Consider the following 27,776-nt stretch of genomic DNA (forward strand, 5'->3'; position numbering starts at 1 on the left):
TGAGGGGCCGGAAACGCGCAGCCGAGGGTGCGGCCCTGAGGAGGCGTCGGGCCGGGCGGGAAACGTTAGGCCAGCGGCCCCCGGGGCTAGGGGGCCGAGCGGGCGGGGAGGGCCTGAGGCGAGCTCCGCCCGGATGAAGAACAAAACAGTGGGGCAGGCGCGCGCGCCCCCCGCGCAGCCGGCAGGTGGGCTGCGCGCGGCCCGGCCGGGGCGGGGCGAGGCGGCTCTGCCCGGCCTGCGGGCCCCGTGCCGGCGGGGGAGTTGGCTGCCCTTGGGAGGCGGTGACCGCAGCGCCTCGGGCTCGCCGGTGGCGAGAAGACAGGGGCTGCATCCTCCTCGTGTTTTTGGTGACGGCTCTTGTCCCTCCCTTCCCCCAGGTTGGGCAGCCCCCCTCCCGAAGCTTCTGGAGGAAAGGCCTCGGGTGTCCCCCGGCATGCCCCATCCCGTGGCGGGGTGCGCGGCCACCGGCCGTCGGGAGAAGTTGGGCGGCCCCGGCCGGCCCCGGGGACGAGTGGCCGCGTTGGTCCAGCGGTTGTAGACAAGATGCGGTAGCACGTGACCCTGGAACGCAAACCCTGATGCTGGTTCCCCGCCACCCCAGCGCTCTTTTCTCTGACGCTTGGCCCCTAGCAGATGCATCACAGGTGAGTGGGGAGGTGGACTTCAGCGCCGGTGACGTCTTTGGAAACCCTTTGGCAAGTGAATGTCCAGAGTTGATGCTTTCGTGTGTGCGGCTTTGGGAAGGTTACAGGTATGATTGGAAATGAGTTTCTGTTCCTAAGGGAACAAGAAATCCAGAAACTAGTTGGGTTGAATGTGCTCTTCATGCATCCTAATTTACTCCAAATGTGAAAAGTTGTTCCAAGTAGCCACACATTTGTTGTTGGCTGCTTGACACCTTTTTCTTATGTCTTTGAGTTATTTGAGTGTCTAATAATATATTTCTCGGGCTTCCAACATGTATTTTTATCTCATTATCATGCTTCACCTTGAGTTTTGGGGGTTACTGTATGGTGGGATTGATGGGGGGTTGGAAATTAAGTTCTTAATTCTTCACGCTTCATGCTGATGTTTATAGCACTTTAAGATACCATCCCAGTACAGTTAACAGAAGCAGGCCAAAGAAATAATTGTATTTCTCTGTTTTTTCAGGGCCCTTTCAAAGCTTGTGTGTTTAGAATGAGGAAGATAAGACATGAATTCACTGATGTTATTGAAACTGTCCATTGCATTTTGCAAAGTGGCTGCATTTTAGTTAGCTTCTTATATGTCATTGTAAGAAAAAGATGTGAAATCAGAAACTGGCAGATGGTTACATAGTTTAATTAGAAACACATACATAAACTATGGAAGTATGTGGGAAATGATTTTACCACAAATGCGTTGGGAAGAAGAGAGGGCTTAGTATCTTGATTCCATCCCTTCTTCCAAGATTGCTTCTTAGAATCCCATATAAGAAAGGTAGTTAGAATAGAATCGCACTTTAGAATGAGAAAGTCTTATGAAGATCATTTGTACATTCCCTTCTTATCTGCTTTCTCTCTGTGGGATACTAGTTACCTTTGGTTTATGGCTGCTGAGGTCATCACATTTTAATGACTCACAACAAAGCAGAAATCTGCTGAGCTTCTCTCATTAAACTCTGGTTTGAACTGGTTTGAGAAAGCCTAGGACTCAACCTAGACACACCATTTTGATTTTTATCTTGAGATTAGGTACATAGATTAATATTCAGGAATTTTCAGAATAAAAGTTGAAGCTACAGACTTTTAGTTGTACTTTTAAAAAATTATTGTGACCAATTGGTTGTAGGCTCCAGTGATTGTAGTGTTTTAGTTATGGTTGTAGCAATAAAGAATTACAGAAAAACTCTGTTTTAAACCAACTAAAGTCCAGAAACTTTCGGAATTAATGTAGCTTTGTCTTCTTTAGGCTACAGGGATTTTTTGCATTCTTTTATAGCATAAAGTCTTTTCATTAATGTGCTGTCCTTTATAAGGTATACCTCTTTTGCTGTGTGTTTCTAGCTGTCTTTTTGATAAGGATAATGCATTTGCTTCGCTCTATCCAATCAGAAAAAAAAATATCAGAGTGCCTATTCTATACAGAGTACTGTACTTGATCGGCCTTGTACATTTTATTGATGTTTGAGAGTTTAGTTTTATGGCATACCTGGCCAGGGATAAAGGTGAAGCCTATGGATGTAGAATAATGCAGGAAACAGGTCTATGTGGAACTTTTAAATACATCCTACAATATAAATAGGGCCTAGTGTATTGTAACTATGTAAAAGGCAATGTAGTTCTTTTACTGCAGTTGTCTTCTTATTGTAGTTAAGAACTTGGGTTTCTTAAATTAGACATATCTGGATTTAAATCGCAACTCTGCTTCTTACTAGTTAATGTGATTCTGGGTTAAGTTTCTTAGCTTCTATGAATCTTAGTTTCCTTATCTTTAAAATGGGATTAAGGTGGGATGAGGTGGCTCATGCCTGTAATCCTGGCACTCTGGTAGGCCAAGGCAGGAGGATTGCTTGAGTTTCAGGAGTTCAGAGACCAGCCTGAGCAAGAGTGAGACCCTGTCTCTGCTAAAAATAGAGAAATTAGCCTGGTGTCAGTGGCACACACCTATAGTCCCAGCTACTGGGAGACTGAGGCAAGAGGATCACTTGAGCCCAGAAGTTTGAGGTTGCAGTGAGCTATGATGACACCACTGCACTCTAGCCAGGGTGACAGAGTGAGACTCTGTCTGGAAAACAAAACAAAACAAAAAAAATGGGAGTTATGAGGATTAGAAGAGAGAGTTACATGGAAATCACTTAGCCCAGTGCCTAGCACATGGTAAGGGAGTAATAAATTTTAGCTGTTACTATTTTCAGGTTGACTGTTAAATGGCATTGCCATTTTTCAAAATTAAAAATGTATTTAGGTTTGCTTTCACTGCTAAAGAATATGTAGGCCCATTTGATTTTTCTCCCTTGCTTCATATACACAGAGAAGAATCCAATACTATGATACCTGGTGTAAGCATTACAAGTCATTAGAGACCTCCTTTGGATAGCCTATTGGCTACCCTTTTGGAATTATAATGTTTATAATATGGCAGTCTTTAAATTCTGACATAGGAAGTAATACTTTATGATAACAACCTCCGATGATATGTTCAAATCAATATTACTCTTTTTATTTATTTATTTTTTTTGAGACAGGATCTTGCTTTGTTTCCTGGGCTAGAGTGTAGTGGCATCATCATAGCTCACTGCACCCTCAAACACCTGGCCTCAAGTGATCTTCCTGCCTCTGCTTTCTGAGTAGCTGGTACTACAGGTGCACGCCACCACGCCTGGCTAATTTTTTTATTTTTTCTTTTATTTTTTGTAAAGATGGAGTCTTGCTATGTTGCTCAGGCTAGTCTCAAACTCCTGGCCTCAAGTGATCCTCCTTTCTCAGCCTCCCAAATTGCTAGAATTACAGGTATGAGCCATCACGCCCAGCCAGTATTATTAAGACATTTTTAATGGCAGTTCAAGATGGATTGCATAGAAATCATGATTCCTAGATTCTTCAGCCTGCCAGAGTGGTCTGTAGATTTAAAAAAGTTTGATGTATTGAAAAGCTTTTTGGCAGTATTTTACAGGATGATCTTTTACTTGATTGCTGTGTGATTTGGGGCATATGACATGTCCTCTTTGAGCCATATAGTTCCCTCATCTACCTTATTTTATAGAAGTGGTATAATTTGAAGTAATTTCTTTTTTCTTTTTCTTTTTTTTTTTTTTGAGACAGAATCTTGCTCTGTTGCCCGGGCTAGAGTGCAGTGTCATCATCATAGCTCACTGTAACCTCAAACTCTTGGGCTCAAGCGATCCTCCTGCCTCAGCCTCCCAAGCAGTGGGGACTACAGGCGCAAGCCGCAACGCCAGGCTAATTTTTCTATTTTTAGTAGAAACGGAGTCTCGCTCTTGCTCAGGCTGGTTTCAAACTCCTGAGCTCAAGCAATCCTCCAGTCTTGGCTTCCCGGAGTGCTAGAATTACAGGCGTGAGCCACCGTGCCTTGCCTGAAATAATTTTTAATAAAATTCTATTAAAGCTTACATGATGAACCTTGGTATGTGGAGGATATTATGTGATTAATTAAGATATTGGTACAGAATTTTAATAAAATGTTGACCCATGGGAAAGATATGGTGCTTCTTCATACCATTGATAATCTGAATCAGACCCCTTATCACTTTAACTCCTGGTAAATGATTAGTAAAAATTCCTTGAGAAGATTAAAACAAACTGCCTAAAAAACTACTGGTTTGAAGTATAAGCCAATTGGAGAAAATAAATATTGTAAAAGGAAAAGCTCAGGCGATTTAAAAAAAAACACACTCTCATTGCCAGTGTGCTCTAAGGATTGCAAACTTCGCTTTAGATGGGGTGCAGAGGGTTTGGATCAAGGCAAACCTGAATTCAAATCCTGTTTCTGCTATGTGACATTAACAAGTTAGTTAATGTCTCTGAATCCCAGTTTCCTTATCAGTAGAAAGACTATGGCACTACCTGTCTAAGAGAATTGTGAGCACAAAAATGAAGTAAAGTCCCATTTCCCCATCTGCATTGTTTTAGGTTCTTCAATATCGTAATACAGAGTCAGTCACCGAGGTAATTTTTTGCATAACCAGTTGTATATGCTCTTTTCCCAGGATGAATGAAATGAACCTGAGCCCAGTGGGGATGGAGCAACTGACTTCATCCTCTGTGAGCAATGCCTTGCCAGTCTCAGGGAGTCACCTGGGGTTGGCTGCCTCACCCACTCACAGTGCCATCCCTGCCCCAGGTGAGTGGTAAGGGAAAGCCTCTGCATTTTAGTACTTAACTGTGCTACCAGTTCTAAATGGAGCCTAGAGGAGATCAGAGCCCCTTTAGGGATGGAAGAGGAAACCCAAGCAGGCCTCAATGGTGGTTCCACATGTGGTAGATAATGGAAGAAAACATTTTTGTCGAATATTAGAGTTCTAGTGGATAGAAGTAGCAGTTTTTTCTGATAGTCCTCTTTTGGGTTGGTAGCCTTTTGTCCAGAGCTGTGATGAACTTGGCATTTTATATAGGGTTACCCATTCATCTGGTTCACACCTTGGCACCTTGTCCCTGGGTTAATAGAAGAGAATCAGTGAAAGTTACTCTAATAATTATTCCCAGAAAACATGGGGAATTGAGCTTTATTTTCTCCTGGATTTGAAACTGAATGGCAACAACTGCAAATGCATCAGGCCTAGGATTATGAGGAAAGAGATGTATCAGAGGTGCAGCAGCTACGTGGAAGTCCAAATGAGCCTCCACCCTCAGGAGAATAGTGTAGGAAAAACATATTTTTCCCCATTACTGTACTTTTAAAACTTTTTTTTTCTTCCTAGTTTCATTTTCTTTTTCTGTTGAAATGGAAAAGAAATGAATAAGCTATTCTTGAGGATCTGTGATACTGTAATGTATTAGACTTTATCAAAATAGGAGTTAATGTTTAGGAGTATTTTAAATAATTCTATAAGTTCTTTAAATAGTTTTCTGTAGAGAATTACCTGCTTAATTAGTAAAATGCAGCAGTTAAATAAGACCTAGAGTCTGTTCACATTCCTTTAAGTGTCCACAAAAGAAATTTTTAAAAAATTTTATTAGTTGTTAGCCCATTTGATTGTCTCTTAGGCATTCCTTTTAGTGGACACTCTTGTTAAGGAGGAAAAGCCTATTAAAAAATATTGCCCCTGGCCGGGCGCGGTGGCTCACGCCTGTAATCCTAGCACTCTGGGAGGCCGAGGTGGGTGGATCGCTCGAGGTCAGAAGTTAGAGACCAGCCTGAGCAAGAGCGAGACCCCGTCTCTGCTAAAAATAGAAAGGAAAATTATCTGGCCAACTAAAATATATATAGAAAAAAAATTAGCCAAGCATGGTGGCGTATGCCTGTAGTCCCAGCTACTCGGGAGGCTGAGGCAGTAGGATCGCTTAAGCCCAGGAGTTTGAGGTTGCTGTGAGCTAGGCTAACGCCACAGCACTCACTCTAGCCCCAGACAAAGCAAGACTCTGTCTCAAAAAAAAAAAAATATTGCCCCTGGCAAAAATATGCAAATCAGCACTGCCCAAGTTGGTGAGTATTCATGATACTTAGGCACAGTAAGAGTCACTTCAACACTTTGCAAGTAGATATAATCCAAGGTTTAAATTTTTTACCAATTGTGAAGTACAGCATATATACAAAAGACTGTATTAAAGTGTATATGTATATTAATAGTTTTAAATTTAATTTTAAATTAGATTATTTTCCAAGTAGAAATGATATATTCTCACCATAAAAAATGGAAGATGTAATAACATTTTAAAATGTAAAAAAGGGTCATAATATCACTAATCAGGGACCACTCCTGTGAACATTTTGTTTTCTTCCATTGTTTTTTTCTGTATATAATTTGCTTTCTTAAATTGTATTTAAACTAGATTTTTAATTGTAAATTAAATGTTTTGGCATTTAATAGCAATACACACAACTGGAGGATCAACTTGGCAGTTTAAAACTAACTTTGAGAACTAACTTTCGGACTAGGGCTACTTTGTTTAGTCCTATTTGTGGATGTTTACACAGCATCATCTGTCTAGGGATGAAAAGGGTTACTAGGTGAGATTTTTGCCCGTATGCATAAACCTTTCTGAGAGTTTAGCCAGTGGATGTACAGAGAATTTTTAAGTGCTTATCTTTTTTTAATCGGGGGAAAAACATCTTTTTCTAGGTTTGCCAGTGGCAATTCCAAACCTGGGTCCCTCCCTGAGCTCTCTGCCTTCTGCCTTGTCTCTCATGCTCCCAATGGGTATTGGGGATCGAGGGGTGATGTGTGGGTTACCTGAAAGAAACTACACCCTACCTCCACCACCTTACCCTCACCTGGAGAGCAGTTACTTCAGAACCATTCTACCTGGTAAGTGCTATAGTTAATTGGGATGTTAGAAAAAAAAGGATAGAGCCAGCTTTTAACCTCAGTTCCTAAAGATTTGAATAACATTCTTTTCTGTTTGTCACTATTAGATGCTAATCTCTAGGTGGGAAAAAATATCTTTGTATTTTTGTACTTTTCCTCTTAGAATGTACATATAACACATTAATACAGCATTTTGATTAAACTAAATTTCTTAATTGCACACAAATAGTTTCTCTTCTTTCTCCTTCGTTCAGTGTTCATAATTCTGCCGTTATAATTCCTGTCAACCACTACAGCATCCTGCTGCAGTGTTGTTTTTAAAGTTTATTGAATTTCATTCTATTATAAAAGTATATACTCATTTGAGAAAATTAAGCAAATAATAAAGGAGGGGAACCACTCAGTTCCATCATCTATCTTTTTGATGTACCACCTTCCTTTCTTTTATATTAGTATACAATACAGGTTTTGACCATTTTTCATAATTTTTCATTTTTTAGAGACAGGGTCTCACTCTCTTGCCCAGGCTGGAGTGCAGTGGCATGATCATAGCTCACTGCAACCTCAAACTCCTGGGCTTAAGCAATCCTCTCACCTCAGCCTCCCAAAGTGCTGGGTTTACAGGCATGAGCCACTGTGCCTGGCCTGTTTTTCATGATTTAATACCATGTCTTTTTTGTCTTTTAAAAGAGATGGGATCTCAATATGTTGCCCATGCTGCATTCAAACTCCTGGGTTCAAGTGATCCTCTTGCCTTAGCTTGCCAATAGCTGGGACTATAGGCACACCACCATGCCTGGCTTAAGACCGTGTTTTCTAAACAGTTGTTTTTTGGTTTTTTTTTTTCACTTAATATTTTTCTCTGCTTTTACATATTTTCTTTTGCTGCTACATGGTTTTCATACTTATTGTTTTTAATGATGTGTTACATTCTAATAATGGATATTTGGTGGTTAATTATATCAGGTTTTATTATTGAACAGTTTGGTTTTTCTAGTTTTTTATTACCATTGTGGCTAAAGCTCTCAAGAATTTCTTTGTGTATAACGTTTACAAAATGTATTTAGAGAAGATTACCTTAAGTGGAATTTTTTGTGCAAGAGGGTATGAACGTTTTTGAGGTTCTTAATAGATATACTTTCCAAGCCGGGTATGTTGGGTGCACGCCTGTAGCCCTAGCTACATAGGAGGCTGAGGCAGGAGGATCCCTTGAGCCCAGGAATTTAAGGCTGCAATGAGCTATGATCACGTCATTGTACTCTAGCCTGGGTGAAAGATGAGAACTTGTTTCTTAAAAAATGCATATATTTATACATATATACACACTCTTTCCAAAGAGGTTTTAGTAATTTACACTCCCAGTGGCAGGGAAGCACGTACCATTTCACCACAACCTTACAAGCATGAGTGTTAATTTTTTGTTTGTTTTAATAAAGCAGGTACAATTGTAAATTGTTTTGAGTATATTGATGTGCTATAATAGTTTAATAAAGTAAAAATTACATCTAATTAAATTTTATTTTTCACATAGAAAATCTACTTTTAAATCATTTTACCTTTTAATAATAATTAGTAGAGCAAATTTTAGCCTCTTAGGACTCAGGAATCGTAACCATGTATATATTAAAGGCAGCATTTAAATGATTAATTTCTTGTCAGCTTCAAAGGAATATATAATATATGTTTATATATTATATAAAATATATAATTTTTTAGGATTTCTGAGTTTTATAGGAAATAATTATGGCATATGTATGTTGGTATTTATAAAGTATGTCTATTGATTAAATTAAAGAAGTGGGAGGTTATTTTAGCTTAGTTACATTTCAAGGAAAAGAGCTATTGGTACTTGGAATTCTTTATATTTAACAATGTACTAAAAAGTATCTGATATCTCATCATTTCCTTTTCCCAGGCATTTTATCTTATTTAGCTGACAGACCACCTCCTCAGTATATCCACCCCAACTCTATAAATGTTGATGGTAATACAGCGTTATCAATTGCCAATAACCCTTCAGCACTAGATCCCTATCAGTCCAATGGAAATGTTGGATTAGAACCAGGCATTGTTTCAATAGACTCTCGCTCTGTGAACACACATGGTGCCCAAAGTCTTCATCCCAGTGATGGCCATGAGGTGGCCTTGGACACAACAATCACTATGGAGAACGTTTCTAGGGTTGCCAGCCCGATCTCTTCAGATGGAATGGCAGAGGAGCTTACAATGGATGGTGTTGCAGGCGAGCATTCCCAAATCCCAAATGGCTCCAGAAGTCATGAACCTCTGTCTGTGGATTCTGTGAGCAACAACCTTGCAGCAGACCCTGTAGGACATGGTGGTGTGATACCCATTCATGGGAATGGCCTGGAGCTCCCTGTGGTCATGGAGACAGACCACATTGCAAGCCGGGTCAACGGGATGTCTGACAGTGCCCTCAGTGACTCCATCCACACTGTGGCCATGAGCACCAACTCTGTAAGCGTGGCACTCTCTACCTCACACAACCTCGCCTCCCTAGAATCTGTTTCCCTCCATGAAGTTGGCCTGAGCCTAGAACCTGTGGCTGTTTCTTCCATCACCCAGGAGGTTGCTATGGGGGCAGGTCATGTAGATGTATCTTCAGACAGTCTTTCTTTTGTACCATCTTCACTGCAAATGGAAGACTCCAATTCAAACAAGGAAAACATGGCAACCTTGTTTTCAATTTGTGAGTTTGTTTAGCCTTTCTGTTTTGGAAATACTGATAAAAAGGGCCATCATCCCTAACAAGTTTAGTCGCAAATTTTTGGCATTGATTAAGGGAATATAGAAAGTAACTAGACTTTGGAATTTTTCTTTGTCTTTGTATTGTCCTTCATATTAAGTACCTTTTCTTTAAGTAAGCCAAATGATATATAACCATTTAGTTGGTTCTTGCAACATCCTCCTGAAGAAATGAAACATAAAGTAGTCATTTCTGTGTTTTACAAATAAGCATAGCCAGGTGTGGTGGTATGTGCCTGTATTCCCAGCTACTCAGGAGGCTGAACCAGGAGGATCTATTAAGCCCAGGAGTTTGAGACTGTGCACTATGATCGTGCCTATAAATAGCTATTGCACTCCAGTCTGGGCAATGTAGCAAGACCCCATCTCTAAAAAATAAAAAAACAGATAAATTTAATTAGCTCAGTAATATTTAAGGTATTTTCCAAATTTTACAAATAGAGAGTTATAGGAGTACACTACAGTAAAGCTATTCTGTGCAACATGCCTTGTACTTTTTAAACATAAGTCCAAAAACAAATTATTAGATCACTTTATAACCCAATGGAAAAATGTAAGAGAATATAAATGTCATTTCTTTTTTTTTGCTCAGAATGAACATAAATTACCATAGTTAGGCATATAAAAGTTTTTCTTATTGGGCAACAACAACAACAACAACAAAAAATCAATATAAAACAGTTGATTTTGGCTGGGCACAGTGTGGCTCACACCTGTAATCCTGGCACTCTGGGAGGCTGAGGTGGGAGGATTGCTTGAGCTCAGGAGTTTGAGACCAGCCTGAGCAAGAGTGAGATCCCGTTTCTACTAAAACTGGAAAAAGTTAGCCAGGCATGGTGGCGCATGCCTGTAGTCCCAGCTACTCGGGAGGCCGAGACAGGAGGATTGCTTGAGCCCAGGAGTTTGAGGTTGCTGTGAGCTAGGCTGATGCCATGCGCTCTAGCCAGGGTGACAGAATAAGACTCTGTATCAAAAAAATATATATATAGTTGATTTTTTGTTGTCACTGTGTACTTCGTACAGGAAAAGTGTTGAGTGCTTACTATATGCCAACCTCTTTGCTAGATGCTACAAAGAGTACATGTACATACGTTTAAGGGATTATAGTCTAATAGGAAGTATAGGCAAGTGAACAGTCTGTCACAATACAGTATGGTAAGTGCAAAGATGGGGGTAATTGCATGGTACTAAAGTAGCCTGAAGGGGAGCAGCTAACCAGGCCATGGAAGGATCAAGGAGGACTTCACCAGATGAGGTAACTTACACATTAGCATAGACATTAAGGACAAGAAAGATGTAGGCAGTTGAGAGGAAGACAGGAGTCGGCACCTATAAATGCCTAGAATCATGAATTGGTCAGAATTGCTGAAGCATAAAATAGAGGTGAGGAGAGGGGTCATGTGATGAGAGAACTAGGAGCTAGAATACAAAGGGTCTAATAAGACCAGTCAAAGGTTATAATGAGTGAAGGTTGGAGTGGGGTTCTGTTGCAATGTGAGGATAAATTTGTTAGAGGCAAGCAGGATCTGGTCTGGAAGATGATGCCATAATTTAAGTGAAGGATTATGATTTTCCAGCCTAGAGTACAGGTAATTAGGATGAGGAAAAGTGGAAGACACATACCTAGAACTCAGTTGAGCTTGTTGATCGGATGCAGTTGGGGGAAGGGAAGGAAGGATTAGGGAGAAAACCCCGGTTTCTGACATGGAAAACTAGGTAGATAGGAAAATGCAAGGCGAAGGAGGATTGGATGATTATTTTTTTTCTGGAAGAGTGATGGTGAGTCCAGTTTTAAACATGTTGATTTCAGTGTCTGTAAGAAAACCGCTAGAGATGTCTAATGAAAAGTTGACTGTGGATCTCAGAGAGAGATCTCTCTGGAAATATTTAGGGATCATGAACATTAAGATGTTAATTGTGGCCATGGAACTGGGATGAGGTAAGAGTGGGGAATGAGAAGAGAGGAGGGCAAAGGATACCAGGGTACAGCAGCTCAGGAAGAGCTACCAGAGTAGACTGAACAGGAGCGTCAGGCAAGCAGGAGGAAGCCCAGACGACATGGTGCCACAGAAGCCAGGCAGTGGGGAGACCTGTACTAACCTTTTAAAGTCTTGAATTTAGAATTTTTAAATATTTGAATCCAGGAATATAATTAATGTGAGGCTCATGAATTTAGTAAACAATAAGAGGTGACCTAAATAAGCCTATTGATCCTTTCCTAAGTGGGCAAGCAGAACTACTTCTAAATATGTGTATCTTTTTTAATGAAATATAATTTACATGTACATTCTAAAGTGTACAATTTAGTGGTTTTTAGTTTATTCACAAGGTTGTGCAAACATCACCACTACCTATTTCCGAAACATTTTAATCACCCCCGTAAAGAAACCTCAGACCCATTAGTAGTCATTCCCCATTCCTTCCTCCCCGCCATTCTCAGGCAACCTCTAATTGTCTTTTTATCTCTATGGATTTGCCTATTGTGGACATTTCATTTAAATGGAATCCTAATGATATATATGTAGCCTTCTGTGTTTAGCTTCTTTCCCTTAGCATAATGTTGTCGGTCATCCATGTTATAACACGTATAAGTATGTCATTCCTTTTTGTGGCTGAATAATATTCTGTAATAGGGGTATATCACATTTTGTTTATCCATTTATCAGCTGATGGACATTTGGGTTGTTTCTACTTTGGCCATTATGAGTAATGCTGCTATGAACCACTACCTTCATGTACAAGATTTTGTATGAACATATATTCTCAAATATATATCTAGGAGTAGAATTGCTCTATATTTAACTTTTTGAAGGAGTGGCAGACTGTTTTCTGTGTCATTTTATAATCCTGGCAGCAGTGTATGACAGTTCCAGTTTCTCCACATTTTTGCCAACACTTCATTTCTTTCTTTCTTTCTTTTTTTTTATTATAAGCATCCTTGTGAGTGTGAAGTGGCTTGTCATTGTGGGGTGGTTTGATTTTTTTTTTTTTAAGAGTTGGGGTCTTGCTATATTGCGCAGGCTAGACTTGAACTCCTGGGCTCAAATGATCCTCCACCTTAGCCTCCCGAGTAGCTGGGCCTACAGATGTGTGACACTATGCCCGGCTGCATAGTAGTTTTGATTTGCATTTCTCCAGTGACTAACGATGTTAAACATCTTTTATGTACCTAGTGGCCATGTGTATATCTTCTATGGAGAAATTTTCTAAGCATTTTTTGCAGTATGTTATCTGAATCTCCTCTGTTTGGAGGTGATTCCCCTACTTAAGAGCAGTGGAGCATCTGTTCTCATTGTGTATAGAGGATCTTGAATCTGATAATTCAAAGAATTTTTAATCAAGTAGTAGTTGAAGAAGTAATGTTATTACTGTTTTGTCTAAATATGAAAACTTATTGTTTTATGGCATTAGTAGAAGTTTCTAATGTGTTGCTTAAGAAAATAAGATGCTTAGATGGCTGTGGTTTATGTATTCTAACTATTTTGTGAATGAATTTGGAAGGTTTGAACTTAATCATTTACTAATAGTGTCATAAGTACTATTCCTTAACAGAGGGAAAGGAAAGTGTAAAGAATAGAACAAAAGAAGATTTATGGAAGACACTGATAGGCTGGTAAAAGTGAACTTGTAGTAAGAATAGAGAATAGTATATGAAGGTAGCACTCTCTCTGACAGTGCAAAAGGAAAGACCATGTGAACAATAAGAAATTAAGAGTTTAAAGCAAATATGTCTGAAAGAATATGATTTTGCCTGCCTTTTAAAAGAGCAGATTGCATTTTTTTTTTGACTTAAGAATGTGTTATCAAAACTTGGTTGAGCATTCTGTAGTGAAGCAAAAGAGTGCAGGGGTACAGCTGGCTCTGACTCCATTGTCCTATAATGTCATCTGCATGTTGGCTTTGCATGACTAGCATTTCAACTTAGTTTCCTCTTGCAGTTCAGAATTGGGGTCTTTTGGACTTTAGGGCATCATATCTAAATGTATTACTTGTCTACTTAATATAAGGGACAATGTACTTGATCGTGGAAGTAATAATCAATGTTTCTCTTATGCACTGAATAGGAAACTAGTCCTATTGGATAAAAAGAAAAAAAATTCATGTCTTATTGAAGTCTAAAGAGTGGTATAAAAGTGGTTTATATATTTTAGTGTAAGAAAGTGGTTCTTTGATCAGAATATTTTTACTAGAACCTTGCTTCTTACTGGTTACATGTTAGTAATTTGCATTTAAATAAAAAGCCGTGTGGTAGTTTAGCCTGCTCAAAGTAAACCCATTTGAGTTGCTCACATTTGCTATCCACAGGGTGTACTCTGTGTGACCGAGCCTATCCCTCAGACTGCCCTGATCATGGACCAGTGACTTTTGTTCCTGACACTCCAATAGAGAGCAGAGCAAGGCTTTCTCTCCCAAAGCAGCTTGTTCTCCGCCAGTCAATTGTGGGAGCAGAAGTTGGTAAGAACTTTGGAACCATAAAACTCCATCAAGTCTCTCCGTCCTTTGTAGGATAGAGTTGTAAAAGTGGCTGTGTATAATTTATTGATTATTTTTGGTTGATCCAAAAAGTCAATTTATGGCTTAAGATTTATGCTTTTAGGGAATATTTGTTTCGTCCACTGGTGATAACAGTAAATCAAGTTGAAAACTTTATTGGGAAACTTCCTCTCTTAGAATCAGAATTGAATGGAGGAAAGAATCCTGGCCTGAGTCCTTGAAGCCTTGACTTCTATTCTCAGCTCTCTCATCCTCTAACAATTATCCTAACAATACACTCCTTGGAATTTCGTTTCTTTTATAGAAACATGGAGAATTCACCACTGATAACTTTATGGCACAAAAGGTATTTAGATCAAATGTTTATAAATTGTCTAATAACTCCTTAGGAATAAGAAATGTAGACTGCCAGAGTTTACTTACCCTTATTTGAATTTAGCATGGCTTTGAGTTACTGTGCCATTTCTTTGAAAATATAACATTAGGTTCATTATTCTTTCAGCTTCAGCTTGAGCATGAGTTATTTGAAAGCACTGAATAGCTTAGATAATACAGAGTAGAGCTTTAAGCACAGATTTTAGAAGTTTATTTTATAGTAATTGCTTTATATTTTTACAATAGAATAATGTTTTCTAGATTTTTCAACATATTAACTCTAAAATTATATATTTAGAAAGACACAGTTAGGTTTCTAGGTATAAAAGTGAGTTACAGGGTCAAGAATTTTTTTTTTTTTTTTTAAGAGATAGGGTCTCATTCTGGCACCCAGGCTGAAGTGCAGTGGTGAGATCATGGTTCATTGCAGCCTCCAATTCCTGGACTCAAGCAATCCTCCTGCCTCACTCTTCCTTGTAGTTAGGACTACAGGAGCATACCACTACGCCTGGCTACTTTTTAAAAAATTTTTTGTAGAGACAGGGTCTTGCTGTGTTGCCCAGGCTAGGCTGGTCTTGACATCCTGACCTCAAGCAAGCAATAATCACATCTCGGCCTCCCAAAGTGCTGGGATTACAGGTGTGAGCCACTGTGCCTGGCCAAGAATTTCTGATACCACTTCTTGCTCAGCATTTCTTCTGAGCCCCATGTAATCTGTTCATTACGTTTCATATATTTATAGGCTAGGACACAGAAGGCTTAGCTACCTCTCAGGAGTGCTAGCGTGTCAGTTCTTAGGTTCACTGAAAATTAGATTGTTTGTGTAGGTTAAGCACCTCTGTCTCTACTCCCATGTTAGACCGGGGAGCGGGGGAAAGCACCTCTCTCTTCTGTTCTATTACTTGTTTAAATAATTGATTGTGTAGCTGGTATCCTTCCACTGATAGGTGTATGGACAGGAGAAACCATTCCTGTGCGGACTTGCTTTGGGCCTCTTATTGGCCAGCAGAGTCACTCCATGGAAGTAGCAGAATGGACAGACAAAGCAGTTAACCATATCTGGAAGGTCAGTGTTGATGAAAGTTTTCTGTGACTTTTGGCTGTTTTTATTATGATGAAATATTTAAAAAGTGATATAAAGTCAAAATCAGCCAGGACAGATACAGTGCCATTCACCTGCCAGTCATTTATTTAATATTACATCCTCTCTATTATTCTTGGTAGCCAAGGTATGATATATAGCAAAGCACCAGCTGTTGGAAATAGAGGACAAACTGTTTTAGTCTCCATTTTGTGAGGTAATCCAATGATTTTAATCATTTTATGCATTTTAAGTACTTGTGGCAGCGGAGGCCATGGACTTTGTTTATATAATAAAAGTCTTATTTTGTAATCAGCTAAAACATTCCTCAAATATTTACGTTGGGAAACAATTTTAGAATTAGAAGCTAAGGTTATTTCTTTAGTTTTCTAGTGGGATGAGCTAGAAATGCAAGGTTTTGACATAAATAGCTATTCCTGTAACGTGTTTATCTAAAAATCTTAGTCAATGTGTTGGGAATGAGGCTTACAGAATTGAAGAGGGGAAAATGAATCTTGCAATAATTGGAAAGGTAAGGTACCACTGTCATCAGGGACTTCAATTTTGGTGTCCAAAATAGAATGTAAGAATGCTAGATCCAGTTGGAAAAATGAGAGGGAATGGTCCTCTGCCCTTAATGGACATTCATTCATTCATTGCCTATTGTGTGGTAGGTGATTAAGACAGGTAGACAAGTAGACTAGTTTTTTGTCTTTTCTAGGGAAAAGGTGAATAATCAAGAACAAAGTCATTCTCTTCACTGAGCACTAACTGTAGGTCTTTAATGGTCTTTACCATGTTGCTGGGAATAGGGGGGTTGGTGAAATGACAAGCATGTTGGAGAAGGCAATCCTGTATTTTCACACTGACTGAGAAAGCTGTGACCTACTGCAAATGAGTGAATGAAATGATTGTTGACTGAATTTAGTGTGGTACTTCATTGCTTGTCAGATCATTTGACACGTGTTGGCTTTCCATTGGCAGATATACCACAACGGTGTCCTAGAATTCTGCATCGTTACAACTGACGAAAACGAATGTAATTGGATGATGTTTGTGCGCAAAGCCAGGTAAGAGTAGTGTTGGATGAGAGAAATAGTTACCATTCAGATGTTTTTAAATAGGAAGCTTTGCATGAAATGGGAAAGAATCGAAGAATCCAAATTACACCAGTACCTGGGCATGCTTAAAAGCTAACGATTTTAAACTTCTTCACTCTGGTAGTGGTTGACTAATAGTGATTATGAATTAAAACATATGAAACTGTACTTGTTTAAATGAACAGTTTATTCAGTTTACCAATGCAATAAGGAACAATATATTCACCACTAAATGTGTAAGTGGGTGCCTTTTTGTTGTATTGGCTATGAGTTACCCTGTCAGACTGTTATGGGAGTTAATTCTTGTTCATCTAACTATCTCTGAGTCTTTTGTCACATTGTTTAAGACTTCATTGTATTTCCTTTTTTTGCTTCCAATAACAGACTCTAGTGTTTCTAACTATAAAAGGTAATCAACTGATATATGGAAGTAAGAATTCTGTTTCACTACTAGTCTCTCCTTTTAGGTGGTATAGGGAATTACAAAATTGTTCCAGAGAAAATATTTCTACCTTTGCTTTCATATAGGATTTCGCCATGGGGAGAATGGTGTGTTTAGTATACATTTCAAAATTAATATGCTTGATCTATTAAATGTGATAACTTAGGAATCGGGAAGAGCAGAATTTGGTGGCTTATCCTCATGATGGAAAAATCTTTTTCTGCACCTCACAAGATATCCCTCCTGAAAACGAACTGCTTTTTTATTATAGCCGGGATTATGCTCAGCAAATGGGTAAGTTAATGTAAGACTTGTTTGTCATGAATCTAGCATAGGAAAAGCGCCAGAACCAGGAATAAAGTTTTGATAATGATTTGCATATTAGCTGAAGCAAATCACATGCCTTTGTATATATAAAAGCAAGCTATTACCTTTATATTTGAGGTATTTAAAATCTGTGAGATTCTGCATAAGCTGAATGTTATTGACCAAGCAGTATTCATATGAAATGATCTTTTACTTTGGTTTGGAGCTTTGAAGTTCCTAAGGCTACTTTCTGAGCCAGTACCATTGAGATTTAAGTTCATGAAGTACAGCAATGACCTTTGATTTGATTTAACCTGCATAGGCTTTCTCTTTGCATTGTTTTATGATGACAAGTGATGTGTAAGAGTTTGTGCTATAAAATCTAAATATTTTACCTAGGAAAGAGAACTTATAATCCAGTATTTACCAAGTGCTTTCTATGTGCCTGGTACACTATTTTGGATGCTGGGGATAGAGCGTTGAATAAGACATTTTAATTTTATAGGTAGTGGGCAAATTGGAAATTCTGGTAGAAGGGGGAATCACAAGCAACAATTGTTAACATCAAGAACAAGTTTCAAGATTTATACATCAGGAGACATTGAGTAATTTTTTTTAATAGGTGTTCCTGAACACCCAGATGTACACCTCTGTAACTGTGGCAAGGAATGCAATTCTTACGCAGAGTTCAAAGCCCATCTGACCAGCCACATCCATAACCACATTCCTAGCCAGGGCCACAGCAGCAGCCATAGGCCAAGACACAACAAAGAAAGGAAGTGGAAGTGCTCGATGTGCCCCCAAGCTTTTATCTCTCCTTCCAAACTTCATGTCCACTTTATGGGTCACATGGGTATGAAGCCCCACAAGTGTGATTTCTGTAGCAAGGCTTTTTGTGATCCCAGCAACCTGCGGACCCACCTCAAGATACATACAGGTAAGTTGTATTGGACTATCAGAATGGAATTTTCCCAGCAATTAGAAAATGCAGTAGTAAAGGCTTTGCAGAGGGAGAGTATTGCAGTTAGAGTTACGATTTTCAGAGAAAGAATCCAGATTGCTTTCAGCAGGACCTCACTGGATGGTGAACCTTGGTTGGATAATTGAGGTTCTTTGGAGGGTGTTACTTCCAGTTATTAAGATGACTCTCCAGGTGCCCCCACCGTAGTTTGAAGGTGCCTGGAAAAAATACAATTAATAATCAGGAAGTTGATAAATGTGTTTGGAATTCAATTGAAGGGAATTCTGTAGAAGCAGCCTGAGCTTCCCATTAGTGCTCACCCCTGCTCACCAGTCAGAGCTAATTTTTCTCCTTTGAATATAACTTGATAAACACTGCCAAGATTTGTTTTTTGAAATTCCATTTTCTAAAATCTCTTTCTTTTAGTACTTATTTTATTTCATGCATACTACAAATAACTGAAAGTTTTAGCTTTCTTGGTTGGGTCATTTGTTCTCCAGATCTTTAAAAGGAGGTTTCTTCGTCATCCTTTTGCATTAAGACTGAGGAGTTGCAACAGAGACCATATGGCTCACAAAGCCTAAAATACTATATAGCCTTTTAAGAAAGGGTTTGCCAACCCCTAGCTTAGTAGGGACTTATTTTTGCATTCTTGGATGGATTTTATTTCATCCCTGGTTTATGAGGTCATACTATATGTTTAAACAAGATAGGGAAATAACCATACAATGTAGCTTATAAAAATATGTTTGCCTTTAGATAAGTTCTAGAATAACTGAGTTGTTTTTTGTTTAATAATTGTGTTAGGCAGGGCACTAGGATTTTGAATGATTTTTTTTTCAAATTTTATATCATGTATCAGCTATGAACATAAAAATTATACATATTTATGTCACAGGTACTAAAGGAGGTTATTTATTAGCTTTACTCACTTTGGTTGCAGAATACAAACTCAGTGGCTCTGAGTGGTTGTGGGTAGACAGCCCTAGAAAGTAAAGATCCACTTACCAGTCAGCTCTGCATTATTCCTGCCTCTGCTGCATACTCATGCATGTGCCTATTTGTCTTGGGAATGCCAGCAGTTCTTGTATTTACAGGTTGATAATTTGGGTCAATTTACAGGTCAGAAGAACTACAGGTGTACTTTATGTGACAAGTCTTTCACCCAGAAGGCTCACCTGGAGACCCACATGGTCATCCACACGGGCGAGAAGAATCTTAAGTGTGATTACTGTGACAAGTTGTTTATGCGGAGGCAGGACCTCAAGCAGCACGTGCTCATCCACACACAGTAAGTTACCCTGTGGCCAAGACGTTGTCCCTCAGGTGGTGAGCTGTTGTGTGGCTGCAGCCAGGCCTACCAACCCAAGGGTTTGGAAGTGCTGACTCATCTCATCATCTGTTTCCTGCCTTGATGCTGTGGGAGGTTGATGCCTCCTGTGTTGCACATAGCCAAGCCAAGGTTGGAACACTGAGTTTTTGGTTTCATCCTGGAAGGTTTCACTTGCTTGCTTTTCTAAAAATTTTTCATATCTACTGTCTGTATTTTCTTTTACTCATGTTTTCAAAACATAATCTCATTTATTTATTAATGTAACAATTTTCTTAAATACTTCCTTGATGCCCAGCCTTGTGCTAAGTGGTAGAACAACAGAGATGAGAGAGACACTGTCCCTGTCTCTAAAGAGCTCACAGTCCAGTAAAAGAAACAGACAAGTAAACATTTATCATGCTGTGTTGCAATTGTTAGAATAAGCGTTGGATGCTGAAAGACTATAGAAGAGGGGCACCTAACCCTGGGGGGATCTGGGAAAGCTTCCTGGTAGTTAGAGCTAAGTTGTAAAGAGGATAAATCAGAATTATGCAGGGAGGCAAAGAAGAGAAAGGAATTAGAATGGTGTTCTAGACAGGGGAAATGGCATAGGCAGAAACATAGATGCAGGAAGGACTATTGAATGCAAGTGGTTCTTTATACTTAGAACATAGTGTGCCTGTGAGAGAGTGATGGAGTGAGAGGCAGCAGCCACACCATGAAGAGCCTTTTGTCTTGTTAAGAAAATTAAATTTCATTCCAGAACTAGAGGGGAGCCACTGAAGGATCCACCATTCTCCTTCACCCTCATGGATATCAGGAACTGTTCCATTGCTGTGTTTGTGTGTTAATTGCATAAACATTTTACCATCTTAACCATTTTTAAGTGTCCAGTTCAGTATTCACATTGTTATGCAAGCACTGAAGGATTTTAAGAAAAGGAGTGACATGGTGAGATACCCATTCTATAAAGATTACTCTGGCAGGTGAACAGAGGATGATTGAAGGAAGAGGAGACCAAATAATGAGAGACTGATTAGGAATTTATTACTTGAATCCATGTGTAATTAAAGGTCTAGCCTGTGTTAGTCATGGTGGTAGAGAGAAGAAATGTTTTGGGGGGAGAAAAATTTAAAAAAATGTTTTGTGGACTTCAGCTTTTAGCAAGTGTTAGAAGAGGGAGAAGACATGATGAGCTTGTGTTATTGAGGTATTCTTTAGAAATCCATGTTCACTGGAAACTTTATATATTATTGTAGAATTTGGATAAACACTTCGCTTTAATTTCAGCTCTTTTGTCTGCTTCTTAATCACAATGCAACCTGAAACACTGAGCAGCCAAAGAGTCTGGATTTACATTCTTAACTCTCAAAAGGACCTTTTAAAACAAAGACTTCGTTAGTTTCATTATTAGTGTGAAATTTTAGAAAATTAGGACTCATCAAATATTATATAGAATTGTACGGTGTTAGAGCTGAAAGAGATCTCTGGGATCATCTAGTCTACTTGCCTGTCTAATCAGCCTGTTGCCATAACAAAATATCACAGATCGAGTGGCTCAGACAAGGGGAGAGACAGCAAGAGATGGCAGCCATTGAGTAAGCCAGGAAGAGAGCACTCACCAGAACCCAGCCCTGCTGGTACCCTGATCGTAGACTTCCAGCGTGCAGATCTGTGAGAAAGCAAATTTCTTTTGAGAGAGAATGAGAGCTCTGATCTCTTCTTATGAGGACATTGATCCCATCATGGAGGGCCCACCCTTGTGACCTCCTCTAACCTTAATTATCTTCCAAAGGCCCCACGTCACACTGGGGGTTAGGGCTACCATCACATTGTTAAGGCTTCAACATATGAATTTGGGGCTGAGGGGACAAATATGCAGTCTGTAACACTGCCCCTTGTAATTGCCTCGGGAATGCAAAAAACAATAATTGCTGCCAAGGACCTCACCCTTGGGAATTCTAATTTAATTGATCAGGAGTAGAGCCCTGACCTTGGTATTCCTAAAAGCTCTGCAAGTGATTCTAATGTCCAGCCAGGGTTAAGAACTGCTGAGTTTGTCCAAGTGAAAGACTGATTTCCACAATATTTCTGGCAGGTGGATATATTATTTCTTAAATATCATACAAATGTAGTTTTTTTTTGTTTGTTTTTTTGTTTTTTTTTTTTTGAGACAGAGTGTCACTTTGTTGCCCTGGCTAGAGTGAGTGCCGTGGCGTCAGCCTAGCTCACAGCAACCTCAAACTCCTGGGCTTAAGCGATCCTTCTGCCTCAGCCTCCCGAGTAGCTGGGACTACAGGCATGCGCCACCATGCCCGGCTAATTTTTTTCTATATATATTTTTAGCTCTCCAGATCATTTTGTTTCTATTTTTAGTAGAGACGGGGTCTCACTCAGGCTGGTCTCGAACTCCTGACCTTGAGCAATCCACCCGCCTCGGCCTCCCAGAGGGCTAGGATTATAGGCGTGACAAATGTAGTTCTGAAGAAAAGTTTTGCTTGAACCAAGTGATATCACCCTCTATTTTTTCATTCTACATCTGCCCTTTATTAAACTTACTATGCACGTAAGTTTAATATTCCTTTAATTTGGCAGCCTTTCATACAGAGTTTATGGTCACTGTCATGTTCCTATTAAACCCTCTTTTCCTCAGGCCAAACGTCCCTAATTTCTGTAACTTTTCTTCGTATCACCTAGTTTCAAATTTGGTACCCAAAAGTGAACACAGTATTCCAGATATGATCTGTCCAGTACACAGTAAAGTTGCATTATTGTCTTTTTTTTTTTTTTTTTTTTTTTTTTTTTAAGAGACAGGATCTTGCTCTGTTGCCTGGGCTGGAGTGCAGCGGTGTCATCATAGCTCACTGCAGCCTGGAACTTCTGGGTTCAAGTGATCCTCCTGCCTCAGCCTCCCATGTAGCTGGGACTATAGGTGCATGCTACCACACCTTGCTATTTTATTTATTGGTTTTGTAGAGATAGGGTCTTGCTTTGCTGCACAGGCTGGTCTCAAACTCCTGGCCTCAAGCAGTCCTGTGTCAGCCTCCCAAAGTCCTATGGTCTTTCTTGGTCTTGACCTTGACTCTGTTCCTTCAAGTGATGCCTAATTTGCACTTGGTTTTTTTGTAGCCACTTCACAGCATAATGCTGGTGTAAGTCATTCACATAAAAAACACTATTCACTCAAAATATTTTTGAATGACACTTTAGGCTTCCTATAGAGATCATTACTAAAATTTTCAGATGTTTGTATTTTTACTTTTGGGTATTTCAAGGTGGATATAGTAGTATTGGCATTCTTTTTATTTATCTGCTTAAAAAGTAAACAGCTGCAACCCTAAAGACAAATGTAAGAAGAGTTCCTCTCCCCCGAGAGTAGAAGAGTTGTGGCAGAAACTGGCTTTGCCCTTCCTCTAAGAAAGAAGAATTTGAGAGGAAGAGTGGTGAAGTTGACTTCCTAGGTCATCTCCTTAGTCTCATGGCCTTGCACACCATCTTCATGATTTGTATCTCCGGCCTCATACATGTAACCATCATACAGCAGCTCTGATGCTTTGGATGTCTACCAGGCAACTCAAACCTAACATGTCTAAAACTTTTTTTTTTTTTTTTAAAGAGATTGGGTCTCTGCACTCTGGAAGGCCAAGGGAGGAGGATCACTTGAGATCAGGAGTTTGAGACCAGCCCGAGCAAGAGCGAGACCCCCATCTCTACCAAAAATAGAAAAAATTAGCCTGGCATTGTGGTACGCACCTGTAGTCCCAGCTACTCTGGAGGCTGAGGCAGGAGGATCACTTGAGCCCAGGTGTTTTGAGGTGGTGAGCTGCGATGCTGCTACTGCACCCAGGGCAACAGGGTGAGACTCTGTCTCCAAAAAAAAAAAAAAAAAAGAGAGATGGGGTCTCACTCTGTTACCTAGGCTGGAGTGCAGTCTCAGGATCATGGCTTACTGTAGCCTCAAACTCCTGGGCTCAAAGGATCCTCCCACCTCAGCCTCCCAAGTAGCTGGGATGACAGGCATGTACCACTACACCTGATGAAAACTCAACTCTTAATATTACCCCACAAACTTGATTTTTCCCAGTGTTCACCAGCTCATTGAATGGCATCGCCATTCAACCCAGTGGCTCAAGTACAAACACCTTGGAGTAATCCTCACCTCAGTCTTTCCTTCTTTCCTTCCTTCAACTATCATCTTGTCCAAACTACCAGATTCTCTTGTGTGGACCACTTCAATAGTCTCCCAGTTGATCTCCTTGCTACTGCTCCCGTCTCATCTGTTCCCCCAAACAGATGCATACACACACAGTATTCTGTCCACAGGTGCCAGAGCAATCCCTTTCAGATATGTCAGATTGTGCCCATCTCCACTTGTAAGTGTCTAGTGGCTTTTCACCATATTTGTGTTAAAAAGTTTTTACCATAGCCTGGAAATGCCTTCATAATGTGGTAGTGGTGGTATGTGGCTACCTCTCCCACTTCATCTTTTATTACTTTTCTTCTCATATTCTGCTCTAGCCACACTGGCTCTCGCCTTGCTACTACTTGATCGTACTGAACACACTGTAGTCTCAGGGCCTTTGCATTGCACTGCCTCTGCCTAGAAACTGCTCCCTCCATGTACCTACGTGTCTTCCCCCCTTCACTGCATTAAGGTTTCTGCTCAAATGTTACTTCCTCAGAATGGCCTTCCTTGATTGTCTTACCTAAAATAGGACCTCATCACTCTTAACCTGGCTTCATTTTTTTTCATCTGATAATCATGTTACATATTTTTTAGTTGTTTATGGTATAACCTTTCCACTAGAATGCTAGCTCCATGAAGGCAGAGACTGAGTTTATCCACATCCTGTAGCCCTAGCATCTAGACAGTGCCTGGCATATATTAGACACATCGTAAATATGTGTTGAATGGACATACAAAAACCACTGGACTGGACAGTGAGAGATCAGACTTCTAATTTGGGTTTTGTTGTGGCCTTGAGCAAGTTAGTTAATTTTCATGCATATGATGTTTCTCATCTACAGAATTAAAATGTTAGATTACACTGGTGGTTTTAAAATTGCTCCAGAGAATTCCAAGGGCTCCACAGAATTCTTTGGTGCCAAATCTTGCTAAGAGAGGGTGGTAGAAATGCTAAGGTGGCCAGGCTTCAGAACTCCCCACTGCACCCTGCCACTTCTTCAAGGATTTTAACTCCCTTTGTCTGTTTCATATTGGGCTTTCATTAAGACATACAGTTTAGCTGTTCAAAAAAAGAGTTTAAAAATTCCTGGTCTATGTGATCTCTAAAGTTCTTTTCAACTCTAAAATGTATAGGCCGGTGTTACTCAAACCTTGACACTGTTGCTGTTTTGACCCAGTTAATTTTTGGGGGGGGGGGCAGGGGTGGTGGCCTGCCCTGTACAGTGTAAAATGTTTAGCAGCATCTTTGGCCTTTAGATGTCAATAGCACTGCCCCTCCCCTGTTATGACAACCAGAAATGCCTCCAGATGTTGCCGGGTGCCCCCACAGAGGCAGAGTCACGCCTAGTTGAGAAGCATTAGTCTAAGCAAAGGACAGAAAATGGCAATTTCATAAAAGTAGTGTTTAGGAAAATATAAATTAACACCATAGTGAGATAGCATTATATACTGGCCAATTGGCAAACGTTTTTTAAATTTGAGTCTTCCAATTGTTGTTAAGAATATGGGGCAACAGGAATTCTCAATGATTGACATGTATATTGATACAACTGCATTGGAAAACAGTTTGGCATGATCTAGTAAAGTTGAAGATATGCATATCCTTTGATCCAACTGTATTGCTCTTGGATATATACCCTAGAGAAATTGATACATAATGCAAAGTAACTTAACGTGTATGGAATTGTTCATAGGACTCTTGCTTATGATAAAAAAAAACCTGGAAACCACCAAAACATTCCATTAGCAATAGACAAATCCATTACCACGGATAATTTGTGGTATGTTTATAAATAGTATGCAGCGGTAGAAGGGAACTAACAACTTACACTGGCAGCAACTTGAATGAATTTCACAAGCATCTTACTGAGTGAAGGAAGCAAGACACAAAAGAAATATACATAGTATGGTCCTATTTACATAGAATTCTAAAACAGGCAAAATCAGCCTATGCTGTTTAAAGTATACAAATGTTTTATGACTTCTGTATGACAGATCTCCTATTAAAAAAGTCTGATTCTAGAAGGGTAGAGCTCTGATAAAGTCCCGAGGTTGTGAAGAATAAGTGTGTGCCTCACTTGTCATTTATAACCCCAAATCAAATGTTTTTTCTTGTATCCCTCTTAGAGAACGCCAGATCAAGTGTCCCCAGTGTGATAAGCTGTTCTTGAGAACAAATCACTTAAAGAAGCATCTCAATTCTCATGAAGGAAAACGGGATTATGTCTGTGAAAAATGTACAAAGGCTTATCTAACCAAATACCATCTCACCCGCCACCTGAAAACCTGCAAAGGACCCACCTCCAGTTCATCAGCACAAGAGGAGGAGGAAGAGGATGACTCAGAAGAGGAAGATCTAGCAGACTGCGTGGGGACAGAAGACTGCAAGATTAACAGTGCTGTATATTCAGCGGATGAGTCTCTCTCTGCACATAAATAAAAGAAAAAGAAGCAAGCTATTTTGGATGGATAATGCAAAGGGAAAAACACACATAACCAATTATCCACTACAGTGGTTTTTTATATAAAGTCGTTCCTGATTTCTTTTCAGCCAGTAGTCAAAACAGACTGAATGGGAATGGATAAAGCACTTATAGAAGAGTATCCTAATGAAAACGCTTTAAAACATTGGGAAAAGAGAGCATGTGTCCTATTTTTAAGTGATGGATGGGGAGGAAAGTGTCAACTTTTGAGGTCTGTTCCTTATATACATGATAATCTGGGAGATGCATTTATGCCAGAGTCAAAGCTGTCTTCTGCCCATATTTATTTCAGGTTCTTCCATTATTCCATTTTCCTCCTCGCCCTATGACTTGGTAATACTCTAAACTTGGTCCCTGCGCCATAGCCATCCTGATTGTTAATTGTGTTTTATGCAGATTCTTGTGACTTATACTCATCCCAGAATGGGTTGGAACACAGCAGCGTGTCATTTTGCAGGTAAAAAGCTTAAAGCAGCACCTGCCTTATCTTCTCTTGGCTACTTAGGGTAGATCTTGCCTCCCAAATTTTCAGCAGGTACCTACAGGGCAAATAAAAAAGGACAGTCAGTTAATAGGCAGCGATGGGAGAAGAAAAGGAGGGAAGCCTGGCCACTGTCCAAGAAGCTAGCTTTGATGGAAGCCAGAGCAAATCACCTCGTTATGGTTGCATATTATTACAAAGTCAGAGGCTTAGACATTTGTCTCTCTGACTCCAGTAAAGCCTTCAGCCATTCAGACAAAGGGGACCTGGAGGGCTAGAGAGCCCAAATAATGCCTGCTGGATTGCCTCCCGACAGCAAGTACATGTGGACTCACCTGACAAAGTGGTACCTCAGCCCATGGAAGGGAAAGAAGGGTTTACCCTATGAAAAGTATCAAGACACCATTAAAATGTTGCCAATTCACAACAACAAATGACTCCAAATACATTGGTGTATTTGCATAGTTAGGCCTTCCCAGTTGTCTCTGTGCTGAAGAACCTCACCAGAGAAGCATGGACGATGCCAGAGCATTTGGAAGGTAAAGAAGGCTTAGTGGTCACCACATGGGTCTGTTTTCAGGTTCCCAGCTTAGTTAATTTATCCATCCACCTGGGCTTTGTGTCTCCCATGCACATCCAACTTTTAGAAAGAAGCAGACCCATCCTTAAGTTGACAGGGTTGATGGAATATGCGCTCCTGCTCAAAGGCACAACCTCTGGGCTGGAGTAGAGGACTCTGCTGGGAAGGTTTTGCTGCTAATGTATTTGTGGAATGAATGTATTTCATTCAAATCTGTATTCCTCTAGGAAGGATTAAAATAAAAACTTTTTTAAAATATA

At 39.9% G+C, this 27,776-nt stretch overlaps 1 protein-coding gene across 2 annotated transcripts; it reads left to right on the forward strand.

Annotated features, from left to right (window-relative positions):
• Window positions 1–27,776, forward strand: PRDM4 (PR/SET domain 4). Of its 2 annotated transcripts, XM_045553019.1 has the most exons (12): window positions 1–185; window positions 378–644; window positions 4,691–4,824; window positions 6,764–6,949; window positions 8,865–9,659; window positions 14,021–14,170; window positions 15,532–15,650; window positions 16,650–16,735; window positions 17,374–17,501; window positions 18,136–18,450; window positions 19,597–19,765; window positions 26,100–27,776. In XM_045553019.1, the coding sequence occupies exons 2-12, from the start codon at window positions 634–636 to the stop codon at window positions 26,410–26,412; spliced, it is 2,406 nt and encodes an 801-aa protein (XP_045408975.1). In that variant the 5' UTR covers window positions 1–185; window positions 378–633; the 3' UTR covers window positions 26,413–27,776. The 2 variants fall into 2 exon arrangements, with proteins under 2 accessions (XP_045408975.1, XP_045408976.1); XM_045553020.1 differs by lacking the exons at window positions 1–185; window positions 378–644 and adding an exon at window positions 3,444–3,473.

This window comes from Lemur catta, chromosome 6, assembly GCF_020740605.2.
Source record: "Lemur catta isolate mLemCat1 chromosome 6, mLemCat1.pri, whole genome shotgun sequence".
In the NCBI taxonomy this organism is placed as follows: domain Eukaryota; kingdom Metazoa; phylum Chordata; class Mammalia; order Primates; family Lemuridae; genus Lemur; species Lemur catta.